The following is an 18,531-nucleotide window of genomic DNA, read 5'->3' as shown; positions in this document are numbered from 1 at the left end:
AACCTAAAGAAACTAAATAAGAAGGTGAACCCAAGGAAAAACATACAGTTATCCTCTTGGCTATGGGAAGTAGACAAAATTGCCGGGGAGAAAATTGAGATCTTGGGGGTGGGGTGGGATGGGGGTAAGGGGAGAATGGGAGAGAAAAGTTAGAAGGGAAGGAGGGGGGGAACTTGGGGAAAAAGGAGGATTGGGATAAAGGAAAGTTGGACAGGGGAGCGCGGAACCACAATTTTTAGTTTAATTTTAATTTAATTTAATTTAATTTTAATTTAGTTTAATTTTTAGTTAAATTTTTAACTTTAGGGTTGGCAAGAGACTTGACCCTAGAGTGCCTCCCAGGAGCCCATGGAGATGTCCCCAGTTAGTTCCTTGGGCAGCTGAGAATAGGCAACCTGAAATGACCCTATCCTATAGCAATACTGACGAATATCTTGCATACCACCATAGAACCTTCATCTGGTGATGGATGGAGATGGAGACAGAGACCCACACTGGAGCGCTGGTCTGAGCTCCCAAGGTCCCAATGAAGAGCAGAAGGAGAGAGAACATGAGCAAGGAAGTCGGGACCACGAGGGGTGCACCCACCCACTGAGACAAGGGGGCTGATCTATTGGGAGCTCACCAAGGCCAGCTGGACTGTGAAAAAGCATGGGATAAAACCGGACTCTCTGAATATGGCGAACAATGAGGGCTGATGAGAAGCCAAGGACAATGGCACGGGGTTTTGACCCTACTTCATGTTCTGGCTTTGTGGGAGCCTAGCCAGTTTGGATGTTCACCTTCCTAGACATAGACGGAGGGGGGGGGGGCGGACCTTGGACTTTCCACAGAGCAGGGAACCCTGACTGCTTTATGGACTGAAGAGGGAGGGGGAGAAGGATGGGAGGATGGGGAGGGAAATGGGAGGCTGGGAGGAGGCGGATACTTTTTTTTCCTTTTCTCAATAAAAAAAAAAAAAGACTTAAATGAGGTATGTCTATTCACCAAACTTGAATGAATGCTAGATTTCAACCACTTCCAAAATCTGTATTCCTTTTGTGCTCTAATATTTTTACTAGTGTGTGTTTATTAATATGTCCTAAAGTTGATTAAAACATTTCAGTACCTCTACCTTCTCATTGACCTAATATTTACATGATATAATAATATTTCATTTTTAATAATAAAAAGTGTTTTTATGTATGGATTGTAAAATTCCTGCATTTGGTAAATGTATTTATACTATTCATCTAAGATGTAAGAATAGATTTTAGTGGACCTGTGGGTGGTTTAAGGTGTGAATTTCAGGAATGACTTGCAGCTTCTCATGATGTATGCTGCATGTCCCGTTGAAATATCAAATTAATCAATAGTTAGAATTTTTGGAGTTCCATAGATTTGAAGTAACAATCCACTTTTTTGACATGGTCATCTTGCCTGTTCAAGATGTTTTGTTGACCTTTAACAAACCTATATGAACTCAATGCCAATGGCAATCATCAGGCCAGTAACTTTTTCTAAGGTTTTTAATCTTAGAAGTTGGGAACTGAGGCCATGGGTCCCAAAAGTGATAAAGTTGACAATGAACAGAACCACTGTTAGTGAAAATGGTTTGTAGTAAATTGTACTTGAAAACTATCATATTTAAAGTCCATTTTCTAAGTTATTCTCTCATGTTTTATATATTTTCCATGATGAATTATTTTTACCTATTTATGACCATAACAAAGATTTTTGGGGTCCTATGTGTCAATCTTGTCTGATTCTTATGTGGCCATATTAAAATATGCATTCTTTATCTGTGATATTGACACACTGCCAATAAATTCAAATGAAAACATTTCAAGATTTCTTAAGACAGACTCAAACTTGAAAGGATAATCTATTACCAAACTTTGAATCAAGATGAGAAAAATTTATTAAATTGTTTTGAAGATTGAAACATTCAAAGAATGTTCTTATATTTGTTTTCATGATATCACTCAATAATTAGAACAGAAAAAAAAACTACTATCTTAAACTTTCTTTCCATTTACTACTAAACTACTTATTCATGGGAACATAGACTGACTACATGTAATATTTTTATTAGGACACCAAGGATTAATTTTGGTAAGTGACTAAGCAAATCTAGTTATATATGTAATGCCAATTGATTAATTCTAAGGGGAACTATTTTTCTGAAATCTCAATATTTATAACAAATAAAGCAAATTGTGTGTAGGTATCTATTATAGTGATATTGTTTTAGCTGCATTAAGAATATTTTCAGAAAAAAAACAATATATATGTTAAATAATATATAATTATATATTTATATAATAATAATGAACGTAAAAGGATCATATCTCATCATTAAATCACCATCATCTGTCATTAAATGGGCAGATACTAGAAATAGTAGTAGACAGATATCCTAGAGAATATTCTTCAAGGATTTTCAAACTTGTGAATATAAAATTGTTTGGGTCTTATTTTGTTATACTTTATTACTTTGTAAGTTAAGTTAAAATTTTTCAGAAAAAAAAATGCCTCACCATTGCATACTAATGGTTTTTACACACAATTTCAAATTATCTGTATTGAAATACTACACCGTTAAACACATTTATTCCTCATAAAATCTATAATATGAGGATAACACATTTTCCACTGTAGGGTTTATTTTATTCTTCCATAAAATGAAATAACATTCCCCACATGCAACAAACCCGACATACGGAAGTGATTACAAATATTACCTTTTATTAGATAAGCACTGGTGGAGTTGAGGGATATGGATGAGGTTATGGCTGGTTTGGTATATGTGCTTCATAAAATTGATGATACCCATCACCAGATCAATGTGACTGTATATAAGAATCATCTGGGGAGATTTTAAAACACATTCTTGAGTTACAGCCTAAATTGAATCAGTTCATTTTCCACAGTGAGGAAACATGGGGAATCTACAATTTAAATAAGCTCTCAGGAAACTTGAGAACCACTATTAGTAGTGGGAACTATTGTCCAGATCAATGTTTCTCAAATCTTAATGCCCTTAATAGGAACTGTCTGAGGATCTTCTTAAAATTCAGATTCTCACTCAGTCAACCTAGATGTATGCAGATTTCTCAGTAGCTTCCAGATGATGCTCAAATTGTTGGTCATGGACCATACTTTGCAGTGTAAGAATTTGTTCTGGAAGAAATTATTGATAAAGTCATTAATGTATGACATAATGATTCAATCAGAGTCAGAAAACATCATTGCTGGAACGGAATGGAAATGATTATCAGTAATTCTACCAACTTTATCTCACAGATCTGAAAACTGAGACTCACTAGGGTTACATGACTTAACTATAGCATGTAAAGTACACAGATATTCTATTTATAACACTAGTTCTGTTCAATGGAGTTTATTCCCATCATGTTTAAACTTTGGAAATGCTCAATCAAGGAGTTCACTATCATTAATTTCAGTGGACACAGCCAATGTGACATCAGTATTAATTTAGCTTCTATGTTACTATTAATTTGTTTTGGTTTTTCCTCCCTCAGTAAGTTTATACACAGTTCTTACAATATATAAACAAAGCACTTATCCTCAGTTCTTCCCCTCATTGTCTACAACAGTCACAAAGTGTCTTGTCTACAGAATGACCTGTTAGACTGTAGGGGTTTTACACTACAGAGGACTCAGAAACATGTTTGAAAATATTTAAATTCTTTCATTGAAGATATATATATATATATATATATATATACATAATTATTTATATTACATTTTAAAAATTACATTTATCAAGGTATATAATTTATATATTATTCAATATGCACATTTAAAAGAAAAAACCTACTGAGTTCAGGTTGTTTTCTATAAGTATAATTGTAGTCAATTTAGGGCATCTTGAAAACTATAGACTTATCAGTTTATTTTAATTCCTTGATTCCATGTATTTTCTCTCCCACTCCCTAGGTAATCTGTTTAAGACTCTGCATTGGGATTTTGATGTCATAAATCCATTGTAGGAGGAAGTTTGAGATAATTAGTGAACATGTGTGGACAGCTGTCATTTCTGGGGAAACCACTGTTTCCACAGAATTCCCATCTGCCTACAGGTGGTTCTGCCAGTGTTACCCTGTCTTATACCTATGGAAGGTGATCCCAGGCTTCCAGAGAATAGGTGTTGCATATCTATTGCTATTGCTCTTTTGTCTCTCCTTTTTATTTTCAACTGATCAGATCCAACAAAAATGTGTTACTCCATCCAAATCAATGAGAGTTCATGGAAGTTTCTTACAAAAAATATTTGAGAAAAAATAAAAAAAAGGTTCTCCTCTTGAGTCACTAGGTAAAATGATCTGGACCTCAACCTTCTGATGTCCAGAATTGCATAAGGGGAAAAAGCCTGCATGACCACTAACTACACTAAGCATGAAGAGAGGGATTTTTTGGAGACAGATTTCCTTATTACAATACATGTCCCATACCATTCTAGAAGTTACCTCAGCCTCACAACTTGCAAGTTTTTCTTCAAGTCAGTTTGAGCTGGAATTTAGATTTGTTACCCACAAAATAATTAACACACTCTATAATTCCGACAGTCACATTTAGTACATCTACAAGTGCCTGGAAAAATAATGCTGGTACTCATCACTGTTTCTCTTGCTTCGAATTTCCTACCCTTTTCCCCTCTTCCATTTGTAACCTGCTATCAGTTTTCTTGACTTTGTTCTCATATGATTACAGATCTCATCAGTGTACAGAAGAAAGAAGGCAAACACTGCATTAAGTTCTAGACACATTGTGAAGAAAACCATGACGTACTTACACAGTTAAGCTTTGATTTACCAGTATCTATTTCATAATGTTACTAAGGGCATACCTAGAACAATATTCTGAGATCATGATTTTAACTAGTGTAGTCACCTTGTAATTCTACCTTCTTTTTGGTTTATTAATTTTTTTTTCGAGGTGGCTGATTTTTTTTTAATTTATTTATTTATTAAGGATTTCTGCCTCGTCCCCACAACCGCTTCCCATTTCCCTCCCCCTCCCCTGATCAAGTCCCCCTCCCTCATCTGCTCGAAGAGCAATTTAATGTTCAATCTAGTATAAACTCAGAATATTTCAACAAAGATTGACACAATAAAAGTTCTGGCATGTTAACTTGTTTGTCTGTCTTACTACCAACATTGTGATACAGTCTTCTAGATAGTCTAATCAAAATGCCTTGCCTGTGTATAGTGCTGGCATTTTCTGGATCCTTCTTATATAATTTGAGTGAAAAGAACTATTGTGGATATCAATAAAATAAGAAAAAAATACAGGGAATAAATTAAATTTTAGCTTATTGGATAACTCTGTTCAATCTGAGGAGCTATAGGACAATTCACAACTCTAAAGAAGATATAATTTACTCCTCGAAACACAAAGGTCTCTTTATGCTTCCTCACTCCTGGTACGGTGTGACCAGCCACCTCACATTACTGGCATTGTGTCTTTCCTACTTACTGATGGACTGCATCACTTTCAATTTTAATCAAAATAAATCCTTCCTTCGTTCAGCTGACTCTTGACAGGTATTTGGTTACTGTAGTGAGAAAAGTAAACAATGCAGGGAGCAGGGAAATTATGTATAATTCTGAGGGCTGCTGGTGCTTTCTCTGAATGCAAGAAATAAGTATGCAATCCATAAGGTCACTGTGCTCCTAAAAGTGAAGACCAGTTTTTCCCTTCCAGAACTCTGAATGTGCTTAGTTCTGAAAGACTACAATTATCCTTTCTAACACTAAAGCTAGATGTCAGGAAAAGGCGTTATAAAACATGACTTCTTGTTAAAAGACTATCATTATCTTCTAAAATTACATATTTGAAAGGACATAAATGCTATAATGATCACTCTTCTGTACAGACTTATTATAGACAACGCTTTAGTAGGAATGAACTTAAAAAGGGAGATGAATATTTCCATTATATTGCACTTAGAAGTGTTAGTACAAAATTTAAAAATAAACATGCTAAAGAAATATATTTTGTGACTTTCCTTAATCTAGTCAGTGAAACCTTAAATATTAGTATGGGAATATGAGAAAATCCTATAAGTTAGCTATGAGCCAATACTTCACTTTGGAAAAATACAGAGATTACTCACAGGCCTATGCCTTATGACGACTGGATCTCTCTTCTTCTTCCTCCTTTCACCCCACCCTGTGTCTTTGTCACTGGGAATGAATTTTGTTAGGTCTTAGAGAATTTCTGAATAATTGAAGGATTAAAATTTAGCTGTCTAAAATATTCCAATAAGATACATCCTTCACCTAATCAATGCCAACCTGTAATACTTTAAATGTATTATCTCAGTTGTAATCTATTTTGCCCATTTAATCATTAATCTCTTCAGATGGCCATTTGACAGTATGTTAACAGTAAGTGATAGTTTCGTGTGACTCATTTAATGTGGTACACTGTGTTTTATTGGTCTAGTTATTTTTTTGGTGTTGTTATTTTATTATTTTTTATTTTTATTGAGCTCTACATTTTTCTCTGCTCCTCTCCATGCCTCTCCCATTCCCTTCAACATTCCCCCAAGGTCCCCATGCTCCCAATTACTCAGGAGATCTTGTCTTTTTCCATTTCCCATGTAGATTAGACCTATGTATGTCTCTCTTAGTGTCCTCATTGTTTTCTAAGTTTTCTGGAACTGTGATTTGTAGACAAACTATCTTTTTTCATTATACATTCCAATCCAGGTTCCCTCTCCTCTTCCTATTCCCTCCACTTACTCCCCACTTCACCCACCCCACAGAGAGAATAAGGCTCATTGCGTTGGGGAAAACCCAACCCCCCCCCCACTATATCCAGGATGAGAAAGGTATCCCTCCAAAACTAATAGGTTCCCAAAATACCAGTACAAGCAGTAGGGTGCCACTGCCAGTGGCCCCTAAGTCTGCCCCAGGCATACAACTGTCAACAAAATTCACAGGACTAGTTTGGACCTATGCTACTTCCTTCGCTGTCTGGTTGGAGTTGGAGTGCCCCCATTAGCTCGGGTAAATTGTTTTAGTGGGTATACACATCCTGGTCTTGACCTCTTTGCTCCAATTTTCATTCCTCTCTTTCTTCATCTGAACTTTGGAAGCTCAGGACAGTGCTCTAATGTTGGACTCTGCTTCTGTTTCCATCAGTTGCTGGATGAAGGTTCTATGGTGATATTTAAGATATTCATCAGTCTGACTACCGGGCAAGGCCAGTTCAGGTACCCTCTTCTTTATTGCTTAGGGTTTTAGCTGGTTAGCTGAGGTTATCCTTGTGGATTCCTGGGAATTTCTTTAGAGCCAGGTTTCTTGCTAACCCCATCGTGGCTCCCTGTATCAAGATATCTCTTTCCTTGCTCTCATCTCTGGCTTTCCTCCATCTCATCTATCTTTTTCCCTCAAGTTCTCCTCACCCCCTCACCTTCTCTCCTTCTCTTTCCCTTCCAGCCTCCCTTCTCCTCCCACTCCCATGCTCCCAATTTCATCATGAAATCTTGTCTATTTTGACTTCCAAGGTGGATCTATATATGTTTTTCTTAGGGTGCACCTTGTTACTTGGCTTCTCTAGGTTCATGAACTATAGGCTCAATATCCTTTGCAAATAACTAGTATGCACTTATGAGTGAGTACACACTATAATCATTTTTTTTTTTGAGTCTGGGTTACCTCACTCAGAATAATGTTTGCTAATTCCATCCATTTGCATGCAAATTTCAAGGTGACATTGTTGTTTGTTTGTTTGTTTGTTTTTTATCACTGAGTAGTACTCTAATGTGTAAATGTTCCACATTTTCTTTATCCATTCTTTGGTTGAGTGGCATCTAGGTTGTTTCTAGGTTGTGGCTATTACTATTAATGCTGCTATGAACATAGTTAAAGAAATGTCTTTGTAGAAAGATTGAACATCTTTTGGGTATTGCTGGATCCTGAGATAGGTTGATTCCCAATTTTCTGAAAAACTGCCATACTAATTTCCAAAGTGATTCTACAAGTTAGCATTCCCACCAGCAACGGAGGAGTGTTTTTTGTTTTGTTTTGTTTTTTGTTTTTTTTTTTTTTACTCCACATCCTCTCCAGCATAAACAATCATTGGTGTTTTTGATCTTAGCCATTCTGACGGATGTAAAATGGTATCTCAGAGTTGTTTTGATTTGCATTTTCCTGATTGCAAGGATGTTGAACATTTGCTTAAGTGTCTTTCAGCCATTTGAAATTCTTCTGTAGAGAATTCTGTTTAGTTCTGTACCCCATTTTTTAATTGGGTTATTTGAAATTTTGATGTCTAATTTCTTATGTCTTTTATTTATTTTGTAGATCAGTCTTTTGTCTGATGTGGAGTTGGTGAAGGCCTTTTCCAGTTGAGTATGCTTCTTTTTTGTCTTATTGACTGTGCCCTTTGCTTTACAGAATCTTCTCTGGTTCAGGAGATCCCATTTATTTGTAAGTCACACTCATCTACTTGTAACAACACATATAATTTCACTGTAGTTATTGAAAAATTGAAGAAGTTTTCCACACCAACTTTTGAAGATATTGTAAGCAAGACTACAAATGCTTTATTCCACCTAGCACAATGCTTGGAATATTAAAAACACCTGAAGGAAAAAAAAACCCAAAATTTAAACTTTAATTGGATGACTAGCTTAGTCACAGCAAGGATGTCAATGCTCTGTTATACTGACTGTCGAGAAGGAGACAGAACAGCATGGTACAGAAGGAAGCCTCTGTGATTTTCTAACTCTTAGACTCTAGGATCATCCAGGAAGCTGAATACCCACATGCCTCCATGATCATCTCTTTTATTTTTCCTTTCAAATTTTTGAATACTTTTAAAAACAACATTGCTTCCAATATTTAGAAGACACTATCCAAATTCTTCATAAGTTAAAAAAGTTATGTATTGTAACTTAAAGATTATTGAAATTGTTGAAATAAACAATAAAATCCCCATTAGAAGGTGTTGGCGCATGCCTACAATAGAAACATCATGGAAGTATCCAATTGATGGAGGAAGGTCATTGGCTAATAAAGGAACTGCCTTGGCCCATTTTATTGGTTAGAGGATAGGTGGGAGGAGTAAACAGAACAGAACGCTGGGAGGAAGAGGAAGTGAGCAGAGTCTCAACAGCTCTCCTCTCTGGAGCAGACGCCTGAGAGAGACACCATGCCCCATGCCCTGCTCCTGGGCAGACATGCGCCATGAAGCTCCGACCCAGGATGGACATAGGCTAGAATCTTCCCGGTAAGACCGGTTCTCACAGATTATTAGAGATGGGTTGATCGGGATGTGAGAATTAGCCTGTAAGTGCTAGAGCTAAAGGGCCAAGCATTGTTTAAAAGAATACAGTGTCCGTGTAATTATTTCAGGGCAAAAGCTAGCCGGGCAGGCGGCCGGGGTGCTGGGAACGCAGCACCGCCGCCCTTATTACTACAGTTGGCGCTCCACGTGATGGACTAAACCCACTTAAAAAACCTGAGAAGGTTTAAAAATAAGGGAGAGAGAGTTTAACACAGATTTTTGCTGTTTGTTGGTGGCGTGCTGTAGAGAGATTTCCTGATTTGGCAACAGTAGCAGAAAAAACGCTGTGTCATTTTAAAGCGCAACTTCCTGGGGCTGTGCCGCCACTGCAATCTCTGTCTGGCACCTGCGGGAGACAGAGCTTTTGAATAGAGCATTTGGAGTAAAGTGCTACGATTTGATTGATGGCAACTAGACTCACTGTGTTCTCGGGTCCGCTCTGCTTGTTAGAGGCAAGCATGCACTTTCTTCTAAGAGAAGCTTCCTGACTCAGCTTTAGCTGCAAAACCCTGCAGCTCATTAAGAGTTCCTGCCACGAAACACTTAAATGGTGTTGACAAAAAGCTGAACGCATGCTTTTCGGTTTTCAGCCATAGCAGGAAAAAAGCTGTGCCATTTAAAAATGCCGGCTTTCTGGGCCATCCTTCCAGGGCAAGCTCTGACTGTTTGAGGCAGGAGGGCCGGCTACCGAGAGAGAGGACTTGAGTGTTGTCTGTTGTAGCTCACTTGCTGGCAGGGACCTTGAAATGCCATACAGTTATAGCAGTAAACATGGCTACAGCCAGTACCTCAGCCATGAGGCTGGAAAGCTAAGGAATGGACTGGATCTAGCTGGCAAAGCCATGGCTTTAGTCCTACTGATATTGCTTGGTAAATTAAAGACTCATGTAGTCAGAAAAAGAGAGATATACAGTAAAGAGAGATTCAAAGACAAAGAAAATTTCTAAATGGTTTGAAGTGTGTTAAAAATATATGCAGACTAAAATTGAAAGTTCTTAAACTAACAAAAAAAAAGGAAGAGAGTTGTTGTGTGTGGTAGCACACGCCTTTAATCCCAGTGCCTAGAAGGCAGAGACAAACAGATCTCTGTGAGTTCAAGGTGTAGTAGTGTACACCTTTAATCCCAATGCCTGGGAGGCAGAGACAGGCGGATCTCTGAGAGTTCAAAGACAGCCTGTTCTACAGAGTTACTTCAGGTCAAAGATACAGAGAACCTATCTCAAAAAGCAAACAGTTAAAAGTAAAAATAAACAAAATAGAGGTTAAAACAAAGCTGCACAAAGATGGAAAATACACAGAGAATCTTGATACTGTATGCTACTATGCTCTCTTTGAATTATTTGAATGCTGAGGAAGGAGCAACAGATGCTAAAAGATATATATTTATAAATGCTGCTGAACTAATCCAACATAGATATTTTGAATTTGGATCTAAGGATATGATACTTTGGAAAGGAGTTTCTTATTTTGTTTTCACAGAGGATGAGACGCTGTTCATTTCTTCTATTCGATTTGGTATGATGGACCACGCCCTCCTGAAGTGTTGTTGTGAACATCTTCAGAAAATTGCTTTGCTCAAATGCCAACTGAGATGAAACTAGCACACAGGTTATACCATGAAAGACCTAATTAATGACGCCCCCATTCAGCAGGAAGCAGTTTGGAGAGAAAAAACTGCGCCCATGTTCCCACATATTGTTTATAAATGTTCTTTTACATTTAAAGGGGGATATGATATAGATATGAATAATTTGCATTAGTATAGATTTTGCTTTATTGATAGAGATTTAAGGTCAATTTTGTTATATATATAAGTGTTTCTGATTTTGATTAAGGTATTGTGATTGTGTAGTTCATTTAAATATATACTGTATAATTAAGAAATATAGGTTGTTAATGGATAATCATCGATAATAGTAAAGCTTGTAGTCATGTTAGTTAATATTTTCTAGATGTGCGTAGATATATTTTAGATAGACATTCTTCATGTCTTTCAAAGATTACAGAATAGGACATTTAATGTTTTAATAACTGAGGACTTTTCATGACAATGAGACACTCTGCTCCTGGCAGCACCAATCTACTTCAAGAGGAAGATGGGCAACGAAGAGGATCCTTATGGAATTTGATAGCCATTTGGGCAAGAAACTGCTCTTGCCTGGACTATTGCATAAACTGGACACAGAGAACCCGCAGAGAGAGGACTACTGAACTTGCCTAAGGTGAGATGATCTTTCGGGGTTCCTGATTCATGAAAGAGTCTGCGAGACATTCTGCATGACACAACAGATAGTGACTGAACTGACTTTGAATTTTGCTGCTTTATGGAAATTTCTGCTGGATAGCATGGGCCTGAAGGGTGAAAATGGATGCCCCAACGGTACAGAGGAACTTTGGGTGACTGTCCAGGCAGCGAGATGTCTCTGTCATTTCTAGAGTTTTAAAAGTTGCTTTTTTCTTGTTTGCTTAGGTAGTATTGTATCTTTCTGGAGTCTTTGATGGAGTTAAGAATAGTTAGTTATAGTTTTCCTTAGTTATGATAAAGATTATTGTAACTTTTACTTGATAACTGTTTTGTTATATGTAATTTTGCTATGTTAAAGTTAAAGCTTTTTTTTGTTTAAACAGAAAAAGGGGAAATGATGGAGGAAGGTCATTGGCTAATAAAGGAATTGCCTTGGCCCATTTTATTGGTTAGAGGATAGGTGGGAGGAGTTAACAGAACCGAACGCTGGGAGGAAGAGGAAGTGAGCAGAGTCTCGACAGCTCTCCTCTCTGGAGCAGACGCCTGAGAGAGACGCCATGCCCTGCTCCCAGGATGAAGCTCCGACCCAGGATGGACATAGGCTAGAATCTTCCTGGTAAGCGCACCTTGGGGTGCTACACACAGATGATTAGAAATGGGCTAAATTAATATGTGAGAATTAGGCTAGAAGAGAATGGGCCAAGCAGTGTTTAAATGAATACAGTTTGTGTGTTGTTATTTCGGGGCATAAGCTAGCCGTGCAGGCGGCCGGGGTGCTGGGAACACCCCATCCAATTACTACATCCATTACTAAATCCAATGACGTCATCCTCAACCACACAGTGAATTGAAAGACAGACTGAGCTAAATGAGAACTTGTCTCAGAAATTTCCAAAACTTAAAATGTAAATGAAATAAAATAAAATACTGTACTACCTTTAAAATTTAGTTGTTAGTCTCCAAATGTTAATTATTTTTTAATGTGTATATGTATTTTAGAATCAGTTTTTAACACTTTGAAATTTTTTCACAGTTAATTTTTAATTCTACTCACACAAAAGTTTAATTTAATGTGAGCATAATTTTATTCTTGGAATTTTAAAAAATTCTATCATATGATTTAGAAGAAATTATATATAATAACAATTTTAAATTTCTTTTCATATTTTATCATAAATCTTATATTAACCTCAAGATATAAGAATATGTTATAAGTCTTCACAATTTTCTATCAAAAATGAAATTATATCAAATGTCATTTCTTTTTTAGATTAATGGGGCTTTAAAATTAGACCATAAGCAGCTAGAAAGATTACTTAGCAGTTAGTGAATATTAACTGTGTTTAACATAGGGTTCTGATTCAGTTTCCATTACCTATGCCAGGCATCCCATAATACTTGTTACTCCAACTCCAGTAGATAAAAAACCCTCATCTGGATTCTGAGGGCATACACATTCACATGTACACACACATACATACATACATACATGCACAAATGTGCACACTAAATTTTAAACAATAAAATAAATTAAATGAACTAATTAATGAAACTATTTTAGAGAAATTTTTTAAATTAGCTCATGAGTCTTTAGATAAATGTAATTTGGGGCTTGAATGAAATATGACTTATCAATAAATTTAGTCTTTTGTCTTTACTTTTAATAATATGAATGTTAAAAATCTTTATGTACAACTAAATTTATGTTGAAATAAACCAAAACTCCATATAATTTTAAAAATATTTATGACTTTGCCTCCAGAATTACTTATTTTGTGAATAATTGAAAACAGGGCAACTTTGTCCACCTCTTCATTTAACTATCATTATGTCTACTGCTTTCACACAATTGACCCTTTTATAATAAGCTCAGAAATGGAAATAAATGTATTGTAAAATTTAACACTATTTTGTGTTCTCCTATGTAATTTTATATGCTTTCTTGATCATATTTAGCCTTATTTTTGGAGTTGATGCTCATTTATTAGAAATATTACCCATGTTAGCTAATAGACAAAACTAATTTTGTGTTGAAAAATGTTGTTGAGATCAATTTTTTGTTTTTGCAAAAATTACACACATATATAATTTAACTTTATTTTTATTCATAAATTTTTGTTCAAAATTTGAGAGAAATGACAAAACAATAAATTTCGTAAGTCATGATCACTTTTAGTTATTTATGAAGATAAATGTAAGATGTTGAAAGTTAGCAAATGGGCATAGTGGTGCACATCTTACTCTAATCATCTGGGAGGCTGAGGCAGGAAGGTTTCTGTGAGTTTCAAGCCATCCAGGCCTCCAAAGTGAGACTCTGTCTCAATACACACATATATATACATACTTATCTACATACATACATTGTATAAATTTCTGTAATATATATAAAGAATATCAAACCTTGATATCTTACTTTGGGAATTAATTATACATGTCTAAGTAGAAAAACAGACAGTTAAAATATTTTTGTTAATTACCATGATAAATTTGGATACAGTTTATTTATCTGTCTGACAACATATAATTTTATAAGTTTTGACTAGGGGAATAAACTCATAAGTAATAAAAATAAGATATATAATAGTAAAGTTACATATTCATATGTACACATAATGCTGTTCTCACATATAATGTATAATTATTTTGTCATTATTCCAATGACAATAAGAACAATGATACTTTATATGAATTGAAAGGAGGTTTTCCTCATAATTAGATAAAGTATTTCATAATAAAATTTAATGAGGTAAGGTTTATTTTATTTTGAACAGATCTATAGGAATCTAAGAACTAATCTGTAGAAATTAAAGAAATGTGACCTTCATAGATTTATTTAATATATACCTTTGGTTTGTTTGTTTTTCTCCCTTCCCCTCCTTCTTCAATATCTATTTTAAAGTTGGGCTGTCCTTAAAAACTTCCCATTTACCTAGGATATGATTCATGTCACTAAACTCCCCTGCTTTGATTGTTTCAAAGTGCATATATTTCATGATTTTCTAAAAATAAATATTGAAAATAACTGAAAAATAAAATTTTTGAAATTCAAATTTAGAAGACTCTGATTCTTAAAAATAAATGAAAAGTCATTGCGTCTGCCACATGACTCTACTAGGTCACTGACTCCGGAACATCAAATTATATAAGAACTAAGCTCTCATGTACCCAATTGACACATTACACAGTGCTAGAGGCCCTCAACTTTAATGTTTTTTGGTTGACGTTCTTGAAAATTGGAAATACACCAAAAGATAACACTTTATTTTGCAAAACTGATCTACTGCTATTATAAATATTAGTATATTTTTAGGCAGACAAGTTTTAACAAAGCATGTGCATGGTACTTATTTCACTTACAGCTCTCTACAATTGCCTGTTCTTAGAAAGCAAAGTGATGTGAATGAACATAGCCACAGTTCACACTCCTGTATAAGATGTTCAGCAAGATGGTATTAGACAACCAAAGGATACAAAATGTAACTTTATATAATATTTGACTTACATAGGTAATTATTTTGCAGAACTACATAATAAAAATACTTTTCTCATGAATTAGTAACTTAAATGCTCATTATGTAATGTTTTGTAAAACAGCAAAATATTTTAAATTTGGACAGTTGAAAATAAATATGTATCTAGCATATAAAGACACTAGGTGCTACATGACATGCCCTAAGGTATATTTATACATAGCAACACAAGTCATGGAATAGCATCCAAAAGTTTCATCCATTTTAATGACCTGCTTAATAATCAATTTCTGTAACCTTCAGATTAGCTGACTGGACCATTATTCTGAATCAAATTAGAATTGCAAGATTCACCCATAAATGACAAGGTGATAGAATTCTTTTTATTTTGGTAAGAACATAAATATAAGGGCAAATAGAAATACACTTTTAAGTTATTTAAATAAGATGTTTTAGGAAGACACAGGGAAATCAAAGAAAATACACCATGGTCTGGGTTAAGTAGAATAATGGTTAAACAGTGAATATATATGAGTTGGAAATCATGTTAATGCAGTCATTATATGGATAGAAATCAATTGGTTCATGTCAGGAGATTATCATCCTAGGCTACCAAAAAAAAAAAATGACTTCTGAACTTAAAGTCAATTATGTTCCTACTTTTGAATATGGAATACTTCAAATTATTAGGATATATAAATCCCTTAGATTTTCCTGACTAAAAATTACTGGGTAGATTGTTGGTGTTGATTTGGGGAATCAAGGCACTGATGGCAGGAAAAATCTTTAAACAACTTTGTGCATCTTTCCTATATGCTGATACTTTCTCAAAAGTTATTTTTTAAAGTAATCACAATGGGAAAGTCAAATCAGAAAGGAGAGAAATTTTACTAAAGAGTATATATTTTTATATAGGGGTAGAATATGACTTTAAGATACAATTGGTAATTCAATTTATAAGTAAGGAAAAAATTTCCACTTTATTTTCTCTCTCTGCATACAAGTAAAACAGATACGTGCATTACTTATCATTTACTCATAGTTCATTAGCCAGAAATCTGACTATGGCCTAGTAAGCAGCTATTAAGTATCAGCAGCCTTGGAAAGACCCTCTTTAGGTCCTCACAAAGTTTACAAATCAATCTAGATTTTCAAACCCTGAACTTGGTAACATAATTTTGACCTGAATTTTGAAATTCTCCTCCAAATTTTGAGGTGAGAATAATGTCCTTTCTCCTTCTAGCGCTTCAAAATCAAATTTGTTTCAGGATGGCTTTGCCTCACTGGAACCTCACTGGTTCAGTTCCTTTCACGGTGGTGGAAATCAAAGACTCTGATTTCCCTCCAAGTAGTATGGTGTTGACCCCCTGCTCTGCCTGCTCACTCACATGTCAGTCTGGACTGGACATATGGACTACATTCAGTACCCCTGTTGAACCCATGGTGGTCTTTGGAGAGTAACTTATACTGGCTAGATAATTCAACGGTATTCAAATATGTATGTGCACTGGCAACTTAACAACTCTAGTAGAATCAAGCAGTGACTAGTTTTTACTCACAACAAGTGTACTGAGGTTTTCACCTCAATAACCTTGGTTTTCACCACCATTTCCAGGGATGTTTCCTATTATTGGTTGGAAACGTCCTTGCTCCCAACTAAGTTCAGTCATAGAAACCCTAGTTTTCCATACAAGGAAATGACATATCATTTCCACACACACCAAGCAACTTCTTCCCTTGGTAATGACCAATGTGTACATTTACTGATATGACTTTGTCCCCCAAGATCATATAGTCCATACTCTGATGGCTAGTATATACTCTTGTCACTACTTGAGATACAAAATGTTGACAGTAAATTAAGAAAAGCAAAGAGCATAAATATTTAAACTCAGCAAAGCTGATTATAATAAAAGTAGATAAGGGCACTATCTGTTTCTAGACCATTTTCACAACAGAATTCTCTGTCATTGAAGAAATCTCAACCTACATTGATCTGTATACAGACAGAGGTAGACAAGCACCCTGACAAAGCCCTCCACTAAAAATGCAACTCAAAAATATTTGAATGAGCTCACTGGGGGTTCAGCAGCTCTTACTAACTATGAGCTTTACACACTCTTGCTGTTAAGCGAACCTGCATATAAGAAACATGTTAAGTAACAATACAAGTGAGGAGCATCTATGTTATGCTAGAAATCAATATTATATATAAAAAGAAAGAAAATGTGGAAAAATGAACAAAACTAACCTTTTCTTTTTAAGGGAGGTCCTTCTATTTCTCCTAAATCAAGAAAAATAGAAAATTAGCATAACTGGTAGCAGGAATTTGCTATTTACACATGTTTTTCTATTTACACATTTTTTGCAAGATATTGCTTTCAATAGTCATGATTCTTGCAGACTTTGCTACCTAAATTCCAAAGTACCTGCTTTGTTTATATGTATTCACTTAAGATGGCTTCACTTTATGGGTTCAATGAAATTACGGCAGTGCTTCAAGTTACTGCATTATAGCTCATGCATCATATTAATTTCAATTTTCTCTATTTATTGTCACTTCTCACAGGGCCAAAACAGAAATAAATTCAGACAAAGTCATAAAAGGGTTTCTAATAGCAATAATTTTCCTGTTGGGTATGACTGAATAGATAATCTTGGATGAGTAAGAGTAACCATTTTTTTTTGAATGTCATTTAACAGACTGGATCAATGTACTTCCTCTTTGTAAATCCTCTAAATGCCACCTTATATACAGCCTGCTCTTCCATTTACTTTGTTTATTGTATGTGTGTTGCTTACTTGTATAATATTTAAAATGTATCTTTCCATTCTGGATCTCCATTTGAGTCGATCAATTTCTGTTTTTATTGGGCTTTTATTAAGATTGGTTATCATCATTTGAATATTACTGTGACTTATAAGTACAAAAGACGTGATTGTTGGTTTTAATATTTTTGTTTCAATCCTCCTAGACATGGACTGGAAAAATAGCTACTCTGTCTCAAATAAACTTGTAAGTGGAAAATCTATTGTGGTTTTATAGTCATTTATATTAAGATTCCCAGCTATAATGCCACTCTAATAGCAACATTTAATTTTGATATCTGTTCCATAATGGCAGATAAACTATAAGATTAAAGCCAAATGGAGAGTGATTTACTCTATTTGGCAGCTTATTGGGGTGCTTTTTGTACTCAGAAGTGTGTCCATTTTAGTTTAGCCTGCCCTAGTGCTCATTTGGGCAAAGTCCTCACCCAGCCAATGCCAAGTATGCCCAATTTCCACTCATAGCTGTTAGATGCAACTCTGTGCCTTGGGTACCTTTATCAATGTCCTCGTCTGCATCCTCGTCTTCTTCATCACCTTCAGATGAGATGATGTCAGACAGCAAAGCAAAAAAGCCATAGATCCAGTCAGTCGTTTCATCCACAACATCATTTACGAATTTTAGAGGATCTGAACCAATCTTGGCAATAGAGCTTGCTAAAAGACATGAAAACAAAGGAAAAA

At 35.3% G+C, this 18,531-nt stretch overlaps 1 protein-coding gene across 1 annotated transcript in view; it reads right to left on the bottom strand.

Moving 5' to 3' along the window:
* The window catches only part of LOC121449229 (triadin-like), a 113,615-nt gene that overhangs the window by 29,840 nt on the left and 65,244 nt on the right, over window positions 1–18,531 (bottom strand). Inside the window, exons 3-4 of the mRNA XM_041653532.1 lie at window positions 18,343–18,504; window positions 17,270–17,302 (exon numbers count right to left, since the gene is read on the bottom strand). Coding sequence (XP_041509466.1) covers window positions 17,270–17,302; window positions 18,343–18,504 — 195 coding nt within the window. The remainder of the gene's footprint in view (window positions 1–17,269; window positions 17,303–18,342; window positions 18,505–18,531) is intronic.

Source organism: Microtus oregoni, unplaced genomic scaffold (assembly GCF_018167655.1).
Source record: "Microtus oregoni isolate MIOR12 unplaced genomic scaffold, Mior012 000006F_ref0000085, whole genome shotgun sequence".
Lineage (NCBI taxonomy): Eukaryota > Metazoa > Chordata > Mammalia > Rodentia > Cricetidae > Microtus > Microtus oregoni.
The sequence above is the reverse complement of the archived record's forward strand: the minus strand, read 5'-3'. Positions and strand labels throughout refer to the sequence as shown.